A 21,155-nucleotide genomic window follows, 5' to 3' on the forward strand; every position below is an offset into this window, starting at 1 on the left:
ATTGGCAATTCTTTAATTTGGAAAGTGATTTTGTTTTTAGGGCTTAAAAACTTTACTTTTTTTTTCCTGGTCATTCCGTGGTGCTCTTTTCACATGCTCATACAGATTTGCAATAATTGCAGTGCTATACATTTATAAATCTGGAAATCCACTGGGTTTGCCGAGCTGTACAACTTTTCATATTAGAAAGCTGACGTTTCAGAGTAATGCTCTAAAGTAAATCAGTGGAGGCTCTGGTGTTTTTGCTACAGCAATGGCATGATCTGTAGTGGAAATACAGTATTTTTTGGACTTATGCACAAAAGCCAAGAACAATTAATGAAAAATATATTATAGTTCCCAAATATTTACAGGGTATAATTACTGAAGTAGAATATTCAAACATAGTTAGTTCCCTGTAATAATATAGATTATCAGGATAAAACTCAACTTTGAACTATCAATACTAATGCTTTCTTCCCTCTGTGGTTTGCATAATCAGAATCCTGAAAGACTGGCAGGTTTCAAACCCAAACAGAATTACTGTCAATAAGATATTAAGTATATAGTAGATTATATGTTAATGAGTAGAGTTTTGAGTAGTTCCAATAACAGGTTTGTGGCTTTAATTAAAGGGGAAATAATCAGACTTGCAGCTTTGTGGAAATAGAATATGGCATTGCACTGCAATAGCTGTTACTCTTATTTTGTTAGCAATTACCACTTTGTTTGGACTGCAATAGGAAAACTAATATGTGCCGATTTGGCAAAATGGATAATGTAACTGACAATAAAACAGAGTGCTCCATCAGTCTGAACTAATGGGTTTTACTCTGTCTCGCCATCTGTGGGATAGAGTTGCCAGAAAAATGCAGAAATGTAGACCCAACGTAAGTCCATCTATCATACTTTCTTTTGCCTTCTGCTTAGCTTTATTTCTATTCAATGCAGATGTGTTACTATCTTAAAATGGATGTGTATTGGGGCCTAGCTGCACAACAACCACATTAGTTACACTGTGACCAAGACACAGGTTTCACAAGGGACAGTTGCACTTTTAAAGGGCAAAGCCTATACTGTACATTAGAAGGGATTGAAGTTACCTTGGACCCTTTATGTGCTTCCAACTCTATCCCCTCACAAATTGGATTTTCCTGGACTATGATTGTATGAGTTCCTTCTCTTCTTGTATAAAAGAGAATATAAAGCTTTTAGTGCACTGCTGTAGAGTAGAACTGGTTTGTTTAGGGCTAAAATGATCAAGGACTCCATATTAGGGAAGAGTGTCTTTATTTGAGTCTTATTTTAGTTCATTGTTCACTATGTTCCATTCTGGGCTTCTGCAACTTTCCTTGGAGCTTGATAGCTTCTTGAGAGACTTGTTAGACAGCTCCTTCCTGGACCAATCTCCCTGTGGCATTATTTTGCTCTGGCATATGTCCACTTTTGCTCTGCAGCAGGATTTTTATCAGATTTACCTTCAGTCAGATAGCCTAGATGGCTTTCCACAACCCATCTTTCTTGAGGCTACTGTTGGACTCTTGCCTTGTGTTAGCAGAACTTTTTCTGCTAGCCTAGCCTAAGTCTATATTTGATAGTAGAAGGGTGGGGGGTTCTGACAGCATTCTGCCCAAGTGTTGCCCTTCTTGAAAACCTTGTATAGATTCATTTTGTCAGGCTGACTATACATCCCACTTGTGGCCTTGATGTCGTATGTGAGACCCATCACTTTGGACCCTTAACTCCTACATAACTTTTCCCAAGCGAAGCAAACTGTTTTGAAGGGGGTTATTTTTGTTCAGAATTCTAGCTGATGGCTTTTCAATCACTATTTTTTGTGGGGCCTGGAATGTTCTTTCATGCCACTGTCCTCGTAATGCAGAGGGTAATGCTATTCCCAGTTTTGTTTTCGGTTCAAAATCATTTTAAACAATATTTGTAAATTAGAACAACAAAATTGTTAAGGAGAAGAACATACTTAAGTTAGCTTTTAATAACATGAGTACACTTGAAGTTTATTTTTAATCCAATATTCAAAGACAAACTTAGGATAAGTGTTTATATATAGATTGAAACTTAAAAAATGGAGGGAATTCAAAGGACTGAAAATTAAAAACAAGGTAGCTTTCTAACTTTTGAGGAGAGAACCTACATGTCTTTGACCACTATCCTCCTACAAGATGACCTGTATACTTTTAGCTTTGGTCTTCTTGTCAGCCTCAAATGCAGATGAAGTGGTGCTGCCAATAGATAGTGGAATACACTTACTCTATTTTCCATATGTTTTGGCCAAGTAAGATCCTGTCAGCTCACCTCTTCTTAAATTCATGAATTTGCTACTTTCATAGCTATGGACCTTGGTCATAGAAGCCATTTGAGTAAAGTAGCTACTACCTCACTTTATTTACCACTGCAAAATCTTGTGGTATCTAGATTAACCACCTCATTTATGCTTGGTACTTATTGGTAAGTATAAGACAGCGTTATATCTCTACTATATTACAAAGCTTATGGTCACAATTAGTTTTACATTTCATAACTATTGAAACTTAAATTTTTCAGAGATGGGTAACAAGGAATGAGCTTCTATATGTAATTGGGCATTTTACCTAATGCTTGAAGAAATGTCAATAACATTACAAGGCAGAAGGCAGTAAAATACTGGGACTGCAGTTTGACTTTTCTCAGGTGTATCATTGGTCTCATAAACCAAATTCATTCATACCTGAATGAACAATTCAGGTTAAAGTGGCTGTTAAATGTAAAGATAATAGTGACAGGAAGGCTCACAGGATGAGAAATCTGACAGTTACTGCTTCTGGGTTTGTTTCTCATCCCTGTTGGCATCATGCTTTTAAGGCATTTATGCCATCTCATTTAAACATGCATGAAATCCTTTTGTCAAGTACCTGACTAGTCTCTTAGATGAACATATCCATGAACATCTGATGATTTTTTTTTTTTTTTTAATTTGGAAAGAGAAAAAGCAGAAAGCAATTAAGTGGGGAAGAAATGTTTTTTGTTTTTTTTTTAATTGCAATGCATTATGGTACTGGTTTATCCAAAAACTCTGCGTAGAGAAACACAATCTTTGAGTGAAGTAGGACGCTAACTGGTTGGGTTCTGAAATGTTTGTATTCCATCCTCCAGTCCTGGAGCAGTGAAAAGCTGTTTGCCTGACTTTGCATCCACAATAGCTCATTTCACGTTAGCCTTGCTGCTGTTTTTTTCAATATTGGCACTTTGTTGGAGTTTTTAATGGATTTATTAGTACTGCAAAGATCACTGATAACATGTAGCCTGTTAAAATACTGTAGCTTGTTCATAGTAGCTGTCTTCCATGATAACTGGTATCTTCATGGCCACAGATTTGTAAGAAACCCTGCATCTACTTTATCCATTTACTTACGTAAAGTTGCCCGTACTCTCTGAATTCCGCGCGCCGCCACCTCCCCCCCCCATTGTTTTTCTCCTTCAGTCATCCAAATGTTTGATTGTAAGGCCTTTGGGATATGGATGTTACCTTCCATATCTGTTTTGAGGTCCCTAGTGCACCTTTCGTTAGATACAGCAGTATAAATCTGTGGTGGCCCATTGCCTAATTTTAAGACTTTTTAAAAAAATGTACTTTGCATTTAACCAGAAATTAAGTAATTAATGCTGCTGGTTACAGACTATTCGAAGAATGAAGAAAATTCAGATTCCAGTAGCCCGGCCAGAACCTGAGCCAGTATCTGAAAATGAGGAGGATAGTTATGAAGAGGAAATGCATGATCCAAGAAGTGCACGCAGTGGGCCAGGTGTCAACAGAAGGCTTGAGAAGAGCTGGGTAAGAGACCGAAGTGGAAGCAGAGAGAGAAGTTTATCGCCAAGATCAGATAGGAGATCTGTTGCTTCCAGTCAGCCTGCAAAACCTACTAAAGTAACATTGGTGAAATCCAGGAAAAATGAAGGTATGCCCAATGACTTTTTGCTGTCTCCTTCATACTTTTGGTTGTAATTTTATACCAAAATGTTAAAGGTTGAATTTTATATTGAATTATTAATGAATGTTACGTTGCTAAGGGCTCATTAGACTAAACTAGACTAGAGAGCTACCTACAGGTGCTCTCAAGTCTATAAATAATTGTCTTAAAATTACTGTACTTCTAGTGCTAGGTTTTTCTCCATGTTTTCTTGTACCAGTGTATGTGATTGAAGGGAACACTCAAATTTCAATTAAACTGGAATTGTAATTGCATATCCAACTTCTGCTAGCCACTAAAATTTTACAAACACATATTGAATAGTGTATATACACACTCAAAATATATATAGAATAAACTTTGTTAACATGGAATTAAGGTTGAGAGTATATCTGCTATCAAGCTTTTTTTTTGAAAGATGGCCAACTTTAAAAAAACACAACAAAACAAAAGAAACCTACAAAAATACCCACCATACACAGAATCCTGGTTAATGTGTGATTTTTCCATTTATCATGTGGCTATTTAAAAAAAAAAATAATTACACAACTGCTATATAATATGAGTATGATCTGAAATTTTTGGTGGTCATTCCGAAGATTAACCTCAGTGTGTGAGGGACGACGAAATTGTCACATAATATCTGGCTCTAACTAGGGCGGTGCTCTGAGGTCAGTAATCTTGCTGACCTTTAAAAAGGAAAATTTTGGCAAGAAAGGGAAGGAAGTAAGGAGGTGCGGAGATAAGGCTTTCACTTTATTTAAAAAAAAAAAAAAATCACCTCCTTCCAGTAGTTTGACAGCCTTATTAGGTTTTTGTATATGTTGTATAAACATTTGTCAGATTTGGGAGTCAGAAGTGGATGCAGCATCTTTGTTACTGGAGAACAGCTTGTTTATTCTGATTATAGAGGCCAGTTAGAGGAAGAATTTAGATAATCACAGAACAATTGAGGAATATAGCACTCATGCAAATTGCTACACTGGCAGCCATTGGCAGCCAGCCCATATGAAAACAGGGATTGGCATACCTTAGTTACTAAGGAATAGCTATATGCCAATTAAGCAAGTAAGATTCCCACAGTCGTTCAGAGAACAGGGAATTTCATAATAGGCAATTGTACAGTATCTCTGCCCCTGGCTTAACAATACCATTTCACTATAACCCTCAATACACTACTGTATTAAAAACACTTGAGTTTTTTACTGGGTTCTCATTGGGCTTTGAATGTAAATCTAGAAAGCAGTGTTGTAAATCTATAAATGTTGCTTCTTTAAATTGAGATTTCATATTTGGTTTTTTATTTTAAATAGAGTATGGTCTGCGCTTGGCCAGCCACATATTTGTGAAAGAAATATCTCAAGATAGTTTGGCAGCAAGAGATGGCAACATTCAGGAAGGTGATGTTGTATTGAAGGTACAGTAAATGGCTATCTTTGCTTAGCAAAGGAACCGGTATGTTGATTGTACTAGAAGTAAATGCCTCACAGGTGCATGTTACTGTCAATAGAAGAAATGTCAGGTTTTGTATTTTTTGCATTGAGGGAGGAAGGTTAAGAGTCTGATTCTGCAGTCTTTACTCACATAAGTAGTCCTGTTGTATTAATTTTGATGGATTATATGGGCCCAAAGAGTCAGAGGTGCTAACAATACCCTGTCAATGTCCAACATTAAACAGTGTTAAGCAAGACTTGGGGTTTAGTATACAGAAATCTCAGCCCGCTAAGTGTCATGGCAAACAAGCCATTACATTTTTTTAAAACTTGTATTAAAGATACAGAAGAGAAGGAAAAACATGTTAAAGCATTTGAAATATAAAGTATTAAGTAAGGCTTTTATTTTAACAACATCCTTTGTTCCCTTTCCCTTTAGCTGGAAAGAGTTTTCAGAAGGTAAACCCCTTGTTTGACAGTAAAAAATGGTAATAACTGTCCTTTTTGGGGGGGAAAAAAAGAGAAAGTTAGTTGAGATGGGCTGGCGCTATTGCTGATGTTGTTTTTAAAGTCCAGTCCCATTTCCTAGAAGGCAAAACGAGACAAAAGCACACAAAATGGGAAAGAAAACACCAAAGATGGAAAATGCAGCTTCTGTGGCTGCCTTTCACTTGCAATGTCCCTGCTGGAGAAACACAGGCATGGCACACGATCTTTAGGCATTCTGAGACCTGGCAAACTTGTACCAGCATCGGGCTGTTTAGGGCATTGCATTTAGTTGCCTCTTTGGTCATGGGCTCACAGCAGTGTTGCACAATATACAGTCTTTGCCTACTTAGTCAGGTTCTTGTTAGACAGAAGGCAAGGGGAATAGATAGGAAAGAGAGAAGAAATGAGATGGGGAAGGAAAAAGACGTGAGTGGGACTAAGAGGGTGACAAAGTCTCACATCCCAGGTGATGGTTGGGATTTAGCTGGAGCCAGTGGAAGTGGCCATCTGGGTCACTCTACTGTACTCATGCTGAGAGAAGTCCCTAGACTGGTCCAAGACAGACTTAAAGGTGTTATGGTAAATCCCCTGTGGTCCCAGGAGACGGTGGGGGTGGCAACCATGATGGTAAAGCTCATTCCTTTCCTATTCTCCTGTGTTCATCATGGTTGTTGGCAGCCAGCTTCTTAATTCCTCCAAAGTATTTTCTTTTAAGAACCTCCAAAAGGGGAGAGATGGGGAATTAGAGCATTATTTTGTCCACCAGTTTAGGCCTAATTTTTGAGACACCAATTTGGTTCATAGATTTCCAGTCCCACACTTTTCTTGTTTACCTGGCATGATCTTAATACAGGCCTTGAATTATATTGGTAGGCCATTTTGTTTGTACTAATTCAGTCTCTCTCTCCCTTTTATACTTTTTTCCCCCATCACTTTTATTCATAAGTATTTTGACATTTTATGAACTTTCACTCACTTTTCACAATTGATCTTGTAATTAGGGTCAATTTGTAGGCCCAATCATTAAAACGATTGCTTTGTCATTGTATAGTCGAAGAACTAATTGGGGCTATTTGTCTGAGCAAGGGTTTCAAGATTAGGCCTTTGAGCTCTGGTCAAGTGAAAAATTCTCTAAGTTATATCTGTTCTAGTGCAGAATTATACTATTGTGCATCACAACCAGATGTCTTGGGCTGAATTATTTTTAATTTAACTTCAAAACTATATTGTGTGTGGGTTAACAGTTTTCAGTGCATGTCATTGCTACAAATCTTAATTCTATTGGTGCAATTAGTGAACAAGGGCAAGTCCTCCCACTGCCATGTGGAGTTTAGTAAGGCTTATAAAAGAAATTGCTTTAGATTTCTTAATCATTACAGATTAAAGTAATGAGACTTTAAATATTTAAATAATTTAAAAGATGAGCATTAGTTTTCTGCATTCTGTGGCTCAGATGTGTTTGCATTAATATTTTCATAATATATAAATATGTTGAGTATATATTATATTCATTTTTCTTGACTAAATAACTGGGTATTTCTAAATCCCATCAGACTGAAAACTGGCATTTAAGATGTTACTATAGATTTTAATTTTTATGTAAGATTGATCAAGATAATCTGATTCTGATAAATAAATTGGACGCTTGCATTGCAAAGAGAGAGGTGGCAAAACTTAAGGACTCAGCTGAATCAGAACTGCTGTTAGACTAGAAGTAGTTTCCTTAGGCATCAGGTACAAGATAAAGTACCACTGAATTTCCTTAACTTTTTGATCTATTTCAGTTAGTTTGCTTGCTTAAACTTGAATCTTTTAGCTGCTTGCTTAGATATTGCTAATGTTTGTTCTTTCCATTTTTAAAACAAGATTGAAGATCATTTAACAGTAAAATTATATTTACTAATTTTGAAGGGGTAATTTTGACCAATTAAGAGTTAAAAATACTTATTGTAGAGAGGGAGAACACTTGTTTGTTATCTTCAAAGGAGTTAGCTAGTGGAGCTAGATTGTTTTGTTTTCCATTCAGTTCCTATCTCTAGTCTTTTTGCTCTATTACAGATAAACGGCACAGTCACAGAAAATATGTCACTGACAGATGCAAAGACTCTAATAGAAAGGTCAAAAGGCAAGTTGAAGATGGTGGTTCAACGAGATGAACGAGCAACTCTTTTGAATGTCCCAGATCTTTCTGACAGCGTTCATTCTGCTAATGCTTCAGAAAGAGATGGTGAGTATAAACTTATTTCCCAAGGTAAAAATATATTGCTTATGTCGCTGGATCATGAAGATGTGAAATCCTAGTGTGGGAGACAGAGGATGAGGGAGGAGAAAAGACGAGGGATCGATATTTGAGTGGATAATAAACTTGTTCAAACACCATTGGAATTCACATCTTCAAGAATATGAAAAAAGACTATTCAAGTAAAAGCAATTGGAAGAAAAGGAATGTTAACTTTAGGTGATTTATTTTGAAGTCAGTGCAGAAGATCTGACTCACTTCATAGTATTTTCTGCAAAATTATTTCCATTTTGGGCAGGTCACATCATCATTTTAATTACAATCATTTCATGAAAAAACAACTTTTATTTAACAGACATTTCAGAAATTCAGTCGCTGGCATCAGATCATTCCAACCGATCACATGACAGGCCCCGCCGCAGTCGTTCACGATCTCCTGACCAGAGGTCAGAGCCTTCAGACCATTCCAGACATTCTCCACAGCAGCCCAGCAACGGCAGGTGATGGTAGCATTGTATTATTTTTAATCAACTATTAACGTGACATTAAGTACCAGGATTGTTTGGGTTTTTTTTACAGTACCACAAATGTGGCACAATATTGTGGAAATGGTAGCATGACATAGTACTGAAATTATGTATCTAGAGATGGGCCTGAACCAAACTCATGTTTCAGACATCTTTCAGTTTCAGGGAAATTTGAACCTGGAACTGAATTTTTGGGCTTGGACTTTTCTCTAATTTATCCTGTTCTTTAAGGAAATTATCAAAATTAAATGGTATTCCTTTTATGTGGCTTACTCGGTTTGACATTAGTGATATAGTCTACTGAAGTATATAAATTATCTCAGTTTCAAAAAGTTAGGAGTGGACTGTAATAGCTATACTCAGGCTGAATAGTACCACAAGTCCCATTGACAATTCAGTCTAAGTAGTTACTGCAATATGATGCTTATTTAGTTAACAACTTTGTTTTCAGACTTTAACACAGTCAGTTTGTTTTTCAAACATGTTTCAAAAAAGTTTTTAATTCCAGTGAAATAAACTACTCTGTTTAGGAAAAGTAGTTCTTCAAACATTTTAGATTAAATGTTTGTACTTGGTGGTAGGAAAATGATACTAGCTAAAAGTGGGGCACAATGGGTTCTCTCTGTATCCGTTCCTGTTCAAGCCTAGACAAGGCTGTTACATGGAATTCAGTCTTACATAAGAATAATATAAATTTGTCCATTTCACTTTTGCACAGCGTATGCATTAAATACTGACATTCCAATTGAAGTTAGAAATAGGAAGTTAACCAATTTATGGGATTTCTACATTCTTGTTCAAATAAGTTATAGGCTTAGACCAATTACAGTCTGTTGCTTAAGAAAAGATGCCAGAATTAGGGTTGAGATGTAATAGAATGCTCCAGATTATTGCTGAATGGGATATTCCTGTCAGAAAAGCTGCCTAGTTTGACAGGGTATTGCTATCAGTTGTGAGCCTCAAGTCCAAACAGGGTCCGGATTGGACAATTCAAATTTATGTATGAATTTGAGCCCTAATGACAAGACGTTTCAGGAAGCGATTACCGCAAGGAAAGTATATAGATGATATTTTATTAAATTCCTGTAGTTACGAGAAAAAGCTAAACAAAACTTTTTTCCCTGCCAAAACACCAACTCAGGGTTTGAAATGTCTCTTGAATTAGATGGTAAAACGACAAACACCTAAGAGCAGGGAGTCTGAGCACTGTTAATCATTAGGCCATGAAATGGAGTAAAACACATGAACTTGTATCTTGCCAGGTAAGTAGAAATGTTGTATTTCTAATGTTTAAATTTATTTGGTATGGTCTAATGATTGGAGATCTTGAATTTCATTTTATAGCCCTTTGCTTACCCATGAATATTGAAGAAATGCACTTCACTTTTCATCTTCACAGGGAGGATCTACAGGTACATTACAGCAGATCTTCTGTTTGTTTGCACCTTGTTTGGAGGCAGAAGCAGACTTGTCAGGCAGGAGACCCTTGAAGTGATCGTGCTCCTGAGGACCCTATCAATTGTGTTCTGCCTGCAGTAGCTGTCAACAGTCTCACCCAAATTGTCTGCTCAGAGCAATTAAAAAACACTTTGAAATCTTAAATTAGGTTTGGGTAGGTTGGGCTATGTGTTAGCTAGAATAAGCTCTGGAGGAGATATTTCTCCCACATTTCCTCCTCCTGTCTGTTCGAGATTAATGGGTGCAGCAGAGTCCCCGAACTGGCTGCTGCAATGATGAAAAAAGAAGCACAAGCAGAAAGGCCAGCTTAGCTCCCTTTGAGGGATGCTTATATGGGATCCTGTTTGTCTTCTGCAAGGACCATGTCACCACATCTTTCATTTCTCCCTGGCCTAGAGGAGTCTTCTCCACCCATCCACACACATCTGAGAGACCTCTGGGGGATCAGAGAAGGAACATGGAGGATAGATGATTGTCCCTCGCCTCCCTGTGGGACTGATCCATTTTCACACACTAGATGACATGCACGTGATTGCTCTGGCAGGGCGCAAAGAGGAGGACACCCAAGCAGAAGAAACCTGCCATCATACCAGTGGGGAAAGGATGCTAAGATGCCCTCAGACTGAGGCCTCTGCTAACTTGTACCACTTTGCCTAACTGTAACCCCCATCAAAAGAGTAGTGAGTGCTATGATAGCTTAGATGACATCCAGACAGCCAATAAGGAGCTGTCTAGGACTTACAATTTTTGCCTCACCTTTCCAGGGGTCAGGGTTAGTGTGTCCACTGGCTGGCTCTCAAATACTCAGGTTTCTCCATACCATTACCTGCTTCAGGGTTCCTCAGCACTTTTGTGGCTGCCCTTGGGAACATTAGCAAACATCCTAATGTAGGACGAAGAAAGTTCAGCCAGGGGCATGACCATCAAGGACTTGGGCCCCTGCCTACCTAGAGAGCCTTCCCTTTCTGGGTCATCTAAGGACCACATTCCTTCTTTAAATCCTGAGAAAAGAAGTAAAAACAAGGTAGACTCTAAAAAGGCTTCCATATGCAGGTGATACATTCCTTTTCTTTCTCCATCTAAAAAGAGTAAGAGAAGTGACCCTGTAACCAAACCGTAGTATTAATCTTCAGACTGTAACCACAATGGTTACAGAATCCATCTGTAAAGCTCAGTTAGTGCAAGAGCAAGAGGTGTGCAGACTATTCCCCATCTTCCTCGAGTTCCTGTGAGAAAGGATCCTCTAAGAAAGATTTACAAAAAGAACAAGAAAAAGGCTAAAAGATTCAGAAAGGCTTCCTTGGTTTGTCCTTCCTGGGAAGTAGGGCAGTTTTCAGATTTTTTTTAATCAAAATATCTGAGGAAATTCAGAACAAGCTTTTAGAACAGGTTTTGAAACACTTCTTAAGGTTGGTTGTGTGGCTTGGCTTTCCCCTGGATGAACCCTTGAAGGAGGAGGCGGCGGCATTTGAGAAAGTGTGTAGAAAGGAGAGTGAGGCCACTTGCAAGATTTGAAAACTATATGTCCTTGCATTCAGCACTTGAGGATGTAAGTAGCACTGACTGAGTAGGAAACCCAACGAAAACCAAGAGGCTGGCTAAGGAGCACTATTATGTCCGTAAAACCAAAACTTGACCAACTTACCTACCGAAGATTGAAGTAGCTCTTTCGTTGTTTATTAAAGACAGTTGATTCATTTAGATGGTGACTTCTTCTCTAAGGACCATACTCGCAGAAGAATTAAGTCCTTCCTCAGAAGGAACTCTGAAGCTATCTCAGCAGTTGCCTCTTCTGCATCTGCTTCATTCATAAGAACATGTGTATGGATGACTTCCTGTTGGACACCGTTCTTTCAAGATCAGGAAATCCTGTAGGCTGTTTGCCAAATTAAGTTTTTGTAAGCAATGCTTTTGTACTGGATGCGTCTCTTGACAGCCTCAGATTTGCTGCAAGGGTAATGATACAATTCCACATCACATCACAAGCTCTGGCTAAAGCCATGGAAGGCCGATTTTGAAGCCAAGCAGGTCCTGGTCACCTCTTAAGTATATGGGAGGAGCAGGCACTTCAGTGAATCTTCTCTTCAGCAGCTGAAGAGACATCATAGAAGACTTGTTGGCATACAAGAGTTGAAAAAGAGAATTCAGGCCCTGTTACAAATCATGATGTTCCTTTAGCTCCTATTCAGCTAAATGTCCCAGGAGGTGTTTGAGGCAGATGGACTAGCTTAAGAGGCTTGAGGAAAAAGAAGATTCCATAGGAAAGCCCTTAGCCATCTTGTAGTGAGGTGGACTGGCCCTCCCCAGACAGAGGAAGAGGGTAGCTCCACCCTTCATGGGTGGAGCCCTACTCCTAGTTCCACGCCCCGGAAGCCAAAAGGCGGGACCGGAAGTATAAAGGCAGGATGTGGAAGCTCAGGGGCCCAGCCACTGGAGGGGACATATGCGTCCCCTGAGCACTCGCACTGGGAGGTGACAGCAGGCCAATAGAGTGCAGATGACTGGCCCGGGCCACCTGGATCCTGGACTGACCTGACCCCGGGGGAAGCAGACGACTGGTCCAGACCACCTGGACCCCTGGACGACCCGGCCCCACAGGAAGCAGACAACTGGCCCAGACCCCTGGACGACCCGACCCTGCAGGAGACAGACAGCTGGCCCAACCCTGGCAGAGCTTCGGCTGGCAACTGAGGCCCCCGCCGATCACCTTACCTCATTGGACTGGCAGGTACCCTTGGAGGGGGAGAGTGGAGTGGTAGACCCCGTCTGGCTGCAATGCTGGCACAGGGTGAGTCAGTGTGTTGTGGCTTGGATCCCCACTGACGTGATGGCAGACCCCTCTGCCATCCTTAGGGCTCTGGTCCAGGACACAGTGGAAAGGGAGGGCCTGCATCCCCCCCTACCACCCAAGCAGTGGGTGACAGTCTACCCCTCCCTCAGGCTAGTTGAAGGAAAGCCTGAGTTAACTGACTTTGTTTGCAGCCCCACCTGAGTACAGGTTGGAGCTGAGTGATTTTGTTTACTGCCCCACTCTGAACCAGAGCCTACGCTGATTGACTATTTGCAGCTCCACCTGAGGGAAGGCTTGAGGCGGTACTAAGGCCTCAGGGAGGCAGCCAGGGCAAGAAAAGGCAGCAGGTCCAACTCCCTTGCCAGTGATGAGTAGCCATTTCAGACTGCAGTTTGCCCCTGAGAGAAGGGACTAGATGACGATTGGCAGTAGCCACTGAGACAAGGTGGATATAGGTGGTAGGGGCTCCCCTGGGAGGGGAGACCCAGAGTGTGGAGACACTGCTGTGGGGTAGTACCCCAAGGTAAGGGACACAGGGCCTGAACTGGTAGAGACTGCAAAGGGGCAGGTAAGGGCAGGGGAGAAACCGACCAGAGGAGGGTGCTCCTTAGCTGGATGAGTTAATTCCCAGACTGACCAGCAGGAGGCGTTGCAGCAGTGAGTGACCTGCCCTGCTACACTCCTTCATCAGGGTTGACTCCAGCTGACCCAGTGGTGTGTGGCTTCCCAGGGACTAAGCTGTAGGAATTTGCAAATAATTGGATCAATGCAATGGCTGACAGATGGATCCTGGATGTTTTCAGCCTTAATTATGCATTGGAATGGAAGGCAGTGCCAGAAGGGCTTCAGCTTTCTCCCACTCCTTCAACCAGATGAAACTCAAGAATATGATGAATCCCATATGTCACTAAAGGTGTTACACCTGCCTGTTCCTAGTACCCATGTATTCTGGAGAACACAGAGCAGTACTTGATCTCTAGTTCTTGGGAAAAGTTCCTTTGGAAGCCAAAGTTTCAGAATGAACTTATAGAATTCATATGTACACTTTTCTGTAAATCATACATACAGGGAATACCTCCAATTTACTTTATAATGGGCAGCCTTATTAGTACAATGCTTTACCCTTTGGCCCAGTAACCACCCAAGGATCCCTATCAAAGGGCTCATTATCTATGGTTTTTCTTAGGCAGGAGGAAATTCATGTGTTCTCCTTCCTCAACAACCTGTTCATCAGCACACCTTTTCTGAAAAAGGAACAAAAAGTAACTTGTCTCATTACCCAGATTATAGAACAACATAGTTTTGTCCTCAACCCCAAATGACACTCTCAGATTCTAGTTGACATTTGGCAGCTATCATAGATACTGAGCTACACAGCATTGTTCTCTCAAAGACAGGATTCAGAAGCTGGTATATGCTATATATACAGATAATCAGTTCTCTTGCCATATCAATCAGGACTCTGATGTCTTTAGTGGGAATAACAGTATCCTGTGTTGACTTCTTGCTTTGGCAAGGTTCTGTTCACACTTTCTCCAGTAGTTTTTGGTTTCCCTGTACTCACAGCATGTCCCTATCTTCACTAATTTAAGTATCCAATGTGGTATCAAAATCTGTCCTGGCAGCTGGAAGTCAGCAGATACTTGGATGGCCACAGAATATTGGAACTGTGATGATAACCAATGCCAGTCTCAAAGGATGGGGAAATCTCATATGGGGCAAGGATCTTGGAGAGACAAGGAGCTTCAAATATCAATTGGCTCAAGCTCAGAAAAACTAAGTATGTCCTATCATCAACTTTTACCAATTATTATGTACTGGTGATGCCTGAAAACACCTCTGCTTTAGCTCGTATCAATAGAGAAGTACAGGAAGCCATTTTTCTGTCACTGGCGGCCTTCCACACAAAAGGCGACTGAACCTACAAGCAGAATGGTCAAACAGACAAAGGAATAGGCCTGAAGATATATAGTTTACATGCAAATATCTTTTGAATCAATAGTCAAGGCTCTGGGTCACCCCTCAATAGAAGTATTTGTATCCAGGTTCAATGCAAAGGTTCTAAAGTTCTTCACCAAACCAAGGCAACAGAAGATGTGTTCTCATCTGCTCCCATAACAGTGTCTTTTGTTTCTTTCCCCCCCATTCACAATGATCCCGGGGACCATTCAGAGGATAAAGAGGGAAGAAGCATATGTGTTCTCCGAGCTTCACGGCTGGTCAGTGAGGTGCTGGTTGTTGGACCTAAATCAGATGGCAGCCACCCTTCAATTATTCCTCCTCTGCGGGAAAGACCTCCTGTCACAAGCACTAATTCTACATACCAACCTAGAGCAAAGGAGAATCTAGGTATATGGTATTGAAGAGGCACCAGGTGAAACAAAAATTATTCAAATGACCTCAGATGCACTCTTAGCTTCTGGAAAGAATTCTACGAACAGGGCATATTCAAAGACTTGATCTAGATTTTTTTTAAAGACTTGTGTAAGGTATTAGAAAGGCGGCAGACAAGGCAAGAGCAAAACATATATTTTGGAGTTTATGTAGAACAACTTTTACAAGCTGTAAGCCTCTCATTTTGAAATTTCAAAATGGCTGCCATATCCAACATACCAGAGACAACAGGCAAGCACAGGACTTCCTTACCCTCAGACACTGAAAGGCTTCTCAGAATAGCATCTCTTGTTTACCCTACACCAATTGGAATAATTCTGTTTTGGACCTTAATTTAGTAGTATTCCCGAAAGAAGCATCTTTTTGAATCGGTCTAAGTATCATGATTGGAATTACCTCAGCAGGAAAGGTTCTTACTAGTAGATGGCAACAGTGCAATTTTCCATAAGGATGAAGTTGTACCAAGAATGAAGACCGCTTTAATTCCAAAAGTCAACTATTTATTCTGTAGCTCACAAGAGATTTTCCTTCCCTTCTTTTGTTAGCATCCAAAATGCCCCACTGAAACTGGCATACCATGCATTTCAGGACAAAACCATAATCTACATTGAGGTGCTCTTCAAAAAATGCTTGTCTCTTTCGTGTTGAACCGTCCATCTTCAGAAGTAAATTGTATTAAAATACTAAAAACACAAGAATGGACAGAGTCTAAATGTCAATCATACTTGAAGAGTTTGTGTACAAACACACGAAACATTTTCTTGTTACATGTCACAAACGTTTGTTTCCTTTGCCAGTTACTTTTTTAAACAAATGTCATGGTTTAAGCGCAGTCCATTGATGAAACTAACATGAAGCTGACTTTGTTTTGTGACTGAAGGTTATTTAAAAATGCTGCAGTGTTAAGCATACTAAAAAAAATCCTCCCTGACACAGCACAGATGTTAGAAGTAAAAGCAATACTGTCAGAACACATACACAGCAAAATAACTAACACCTTTGATGACTCATGGGAAATGCAGCTGTAATTTTTAACAAGATTTTGTTACTTTAAAAACTAAGTCATGGCAAGTTATTTGATGCTATCTTCTTGCAGAATGAAATTGAAAGTGCTTACTATCAAATTTGAAAAATTCAAACCCTCGTGCTATTTTATATTTTTCTTTTAGTTCCAGACATATTTTGTTTCCTGTCATTTCAAGTGACCATCTTTTTCCTATTTAGGCTTCCAATTGTTTTCTTCTAATGTACTGGATCTTCTGGAGACTTTGTAACTGACATAACTATACAGGATACCAAGTACCTTATTAAGAATGTGAGAATTTTACAATTGTCTTTCCTCTTCTGAAGAGTCAAATTCACTGTTACCTAGGAGAATTACTCCAGATACGATGAACATAGCCATGGTTTACACTACAAAATTTTGCCAGCATATCTCTGTCAGCTAGGAGTGTGTGGGGGTGGACTCTCTCACCCTCCACCTCAGCTATGCCAGCAAAACCCCTAGTATGAGATGCAACTATGCCGACAGAGTGCTTCTGTCAGCATAGCTAATGTTGTTTGAGGAGGTAATGTAGCTATGCCAGCAGAAGTCGTGGTCCTGCTGGCTTATGCTGCATCTACACTAGGGGGCTCTGTCAGTATAGCTATGCTAACCAAGGCTCTGTAGTGTAGACAAGTCCATAATCTTAAAGTTTGGGTGATTAAATATAGTGAAGCTCAACCTATTGCTAGATTTCAGAGCTACATTTCTAGAAGCAATAGATTACAAAAACTTTTAGTGTAAAAATGGAACTGGCTCTGGGGGCTTTATCTACTTTAGGGTTCCCACCATTCCCATTCACTGTCTTGGATGCCTAGCAGTGTGCAGAAAGTAAAGGGGGTAAAATATAGATTTGTCAAGATCTGTAGTGAAAAGAATATTGGCATTTCTTCTGAAAATAATTTTAGGGATGGTTGTAGGTAACCAACTATGTATGAGCTCCCACTGCAGTGCTGTGGCAACAGGGGTTAACACAAACCTTGGATTTATAAATGGGGAACATACAGTAGGAGAACAGAGGTGATGTATTCCTTTTTGTATATGGCAATGTTTAGATCACTATTGGAATTGTGTGTCCAGTTCTGTTGCCATGCTTTTAAAACAATGTTAGTTCTTATCATGTACTCTACAGTTTTTCTAAGAGAGACTGTCTGTAAAGCATGCTTTACAATGAAAGACTTGATGAGGTCATGCTGTTTTAGTTTATAAAATGAAAGGTTGTGGTGACTCAATCATAGTCTATATACTTACGCAGAGAGAAGTGATCTAATTTTAAGAGCTAAAGGAGTTTTTAATCTAGCAGACCAAAATGATAACCAGATCCAGTAGCTTGAAGTTGAAGTCGGAAAAATACACCCGGGAAGTGAAACTCCAGTTTTTAACAGTGAGGATAATTAACCACACTGGAACACTTTACTAAGGGTGTGGTAAATTGGCCATCATTTGGCCTCTTTAAATTAAGACTAGATGCCTTTCTAAAATATATATTTTAGTTGAACTATAATTTTTTGGGCTATGGCCAGGAATTCCTGGATGAAATTCTATGTCCTGTGTAATCCCATCAGAGTATATTATGATAATGGTCCCTTCTGGCCTTAAATCTATGAATTAAGTGAAACCTTTTTATTTCTCTAAATTGATGTATCTTAAAATGTGCAAAATGATCTGGATGGATAATTTCAGCAGTATGAAAAGCCTGGGAGTGTTTCATTCAAGAGTATTAATCCATCTCTGGTAATTTTAGGCATGAGATTAAAGGCAAAGCTAGAACTACCAGAATACTGGTGATATCCCAGCATACTACTCAACCTGATGTGTTGGGATGCTAAAATGACCCTTTCTAAACATTGTGAAATAAATTATAATGTAACTTTGAAATGGTTGGTAATCCTTGCAATACTACATCAAGACTTCAAAGTAAATGAAAAATAAATGTAGATTTCCACGTGTGATTTCCACATGTTCTTTTTCTTTTGATTTCCTTATTTAAGATCTCCTCCTGCAAATAACTTACTCCTAGGCACAGTGCTTTTATGTGACATTGAGCTCCATGGGGCTAATTGCAGCCACTTCTGTAGGATTGACCCATTAAGTTGTTTCTGACCTCTACTTTCCCTATCTTCTTACCACACTACATTGAAGCTTTTGTTTCTCTCTACTTCTCTCTCTTATTTCATGTGGTTGTATAAAATCTAAATCTCTAATCATTGTCCAGGTGACGAGAACTAAAAATTAGAAGCGAGAGGGGGAATATGACCTGAGCTGCAAGTGAAGCACCATTTACTGCCATCTTAAAATACAGTTTTAGATTTTGTTTGAAATAAAACTTCTTACTTCATAAACAAAATGAAGATGTGTATTAATATTGGAGTCTTAAAAGTGAGTAATGTGAACCGAGTAATTGCATAAGCCTATAATTGGTGTGATTCACCACTGCATTACTCCATGTTTATGCCTGTGTTACTCCATTGAGATGATTGCAGTTACACTGTGGTAAAACTGGACTAACACAGAGGAGAATCAGGTCTGATATCTTTTAGTGCATATATTTCGGTTATTCCATGTTTGTTCTAGAAAACTCTCCACTCTTTTTTAAATGCAGTCCTACTTTAAATCTGCTCATTGTAGTTGCTACTATAGTTTTTGTTTCTGAGCTGACTCTTTGAAGGCAAATCTTCCTGATAAATTGAATGGCCTGGTCTACTAGGAACTAGGAAATTAGGTTCATATAATTGTCATTCGGTGTGTGAAAAATCCAACTCCGAGCAAAGCAGTTAAACTGACCTAATCCCCGGTGTAGACAACGCTAGGTTGTTCAGAGAATTCTTCCATTGACCTACCTACCACCTCTTGGGAAGGAAGAGTACTTAAACTGATGGGAGAAGCCCTCCTGTCGGTATAGGCAGCGTCTTCACGGAAGCATTACAGCAGTGCTGCTGCAGCGTTTTAAGTGTAGACAAGCCATAAGAGAAGGGCAAAAGGGTATAATATCATTAACATAGAAGAAATCTTTCAGTCTCTAGCTTTCTCAATGCTTTGGCTATAATGTGTGTCAGTATTCAAACTGCATGACTGTCAGATACCTGGATCCTAAAATAATAAAGCCAAGTTTGTATTAAGGACTATAATTCCATTGAGTGGTTGATGTTACAAAAGATGATACATACTAGCATCTTTCATGGCTTTATAGTTCTGTAATTTGAAATGTGCTTTTAAGAAAACTTTTATGTAATACCTAAAGATTTTAATTTAAAAAAATGGTGTCCCTGTGATAGCAAGTGACCCTGAATGACTTTGTCTAAAGTCTTTTAACAGTGTCTGCTCTTCAAAACGCTTATAATGTTTAAGATTATAAATGCCATGAAGCAACTTTGATTTTTGAACTTTGATTGTGAACATCATAAACATACAATTCATGCATTTTGCTGTCACATCTTTGCGATACTATGTACAGAAAAAAAAGTGTCTTAATGTTTCTGTCCTCCTCTAGTTTAGAGAATATGACAGTGAACACTTAAACACTTCTTTTCATTAATTAGAGATTGGCTGCCCAAGTGAAGGATACCAGAGTGACGCAAAGCCCCTAAGTAGTACTGCAGAGTCATTCCTAATAAGTATATATGAGACAGGCTTTACATAATTGTTTCCCTTACCAGAGGAGTAGTGTATAGAGTATAAACTTCATGTTCTCCTTTTACTAACATGGCTATATAAATATGTAAAATACTTCATAGTAGGAAACTTTAAATAATATCTCTTTTTGAGAGTGTAGGGTATCCTAGCTTCAGTCAACTGAAAAGCTCAAATGAAACCTTCATTAAAATCAGATTCCTGAGTTGTGTGTGTATATATGGCCATTAATTTGCAGGAGCTGGGAAATAAATAACTTTTTTTTTTAGAATTCTGATAAAACATTCTAGAATAAATCATTGCCATTTGCAATAAGACTTGTACCATAGGAGTTGAAAACCTGGGATTCTTTCTTTCTCCCTCTTTCCCCCCACTTTTGAGGGAACAAAAGTAGAGAGAGGTTATTTTTACCCATACATGTATGTTGAAATCCTGTTATGTATTCTGTAATTTAGAAGATGTGATGAGACAGACCAATGGCTAAAATGAAAACAAGCAGATAGTGAAGTCATGAGAATCCCTGTATAAAGAGTTAGCTTATACATAAATTGACTAATATTTATAAGGAAAAATCAAAAGGGGAGTCGTGGGGGGAATTTGCTGTTAGAAACTCTATTCCTTTTTATTCAATGCTGCCTTAACTTTTTAAAAACTTTTTATTAAATATTTGAGCTGCACTAATTAAAAATAGCAACTACATTTATGCAAGAATATCAGTAAAGGATACTAACACACAAGAATGTGAAAATACAAAGTCCTCAAGTTGCATGTTGAAGAGGCCGAAGATCAAAATTAACTAATATAAAATGTCAGAAATAGTAATATTGCAAGAAGAAAACCATTTTGGGATAGTAAAAAATGCTACACCAAAATAAAAAGTTGTATTGTAGAACATCATTAACTACTATTCAATGTCCAGAAATATGAAAAACTAGTTCTGGGCCACATTATCATATGAGTTATTTTCATTTCTCCGTTTCCTTGGCTTTTAAAAAAGTTTCCTTGTTTCATACACGCATTCAAGTATGCCCATATATTTAATTGGGAACTGGCATTTTATTTCTAGGGAACAAAGATTCAAATCTTAGCATAGCTGAGAAGTGAAAAGACAGTCATTTGTCCACATCCTAAAATCACTGTCCAATGGGACATGTATGCTGGAAACGTAGAAATGGAACAGTAAAGGTTTTGCAGAAGAAGCTTAATGT

General features: G+C 39.0%; 1 protein-coding gene across 5 annotated transcripts in view; it reads left to right on the forward strand.

Annotated features, from left to right (window-relative positions):
- LOC128844038 (tight junction protein ZO-1-like) overlaps nt 1-21,155 on the forward strand; it is a 175,240-nt gene that overhangs the window by 87,446 nt on the left and 66,639 nt on the right. For all 5 annotated transcript variants that reach the window (XM_054041321.1, XM_054041323.1, XM_054041324.1 and 2 more), the window contains exons 5-8: nt 3,653-3,932; nt 5,258-5,361; nt 7,925-8,093; nt 8,461-8,605. In XM_054041321.1, coding sequence (XP_053897296.1) covers nt 3,653-3,932; nt 5,258-5,361; nt 7,925-8,093; nt 8,461-8,605 — 698 coding nt within the window. The remainder of the gene's footprint in view (nt 1-3,652; nt 3,933-5,257; nt 5,362-7,924; nt 8,094-8,460; nt 8,606-21,155) is intronic.

The sequence above is a fragment of the Malaclemys terrapin genome, chromosome 10 (assembly GCF_027887155.1).
Source record: "Malaclemys terrapin pileata isolate rMalTer1 chromosome 10, rMalTer1.hap1, whole genome shotgun sequence".
In the NCBI taxonomy this organism is placed as follows: domain Eukaryota; kingdom Metazoa; phylum Chordata; order Testudines; family Emydidae; genus Malaclemys; species Malaclemys terrapin.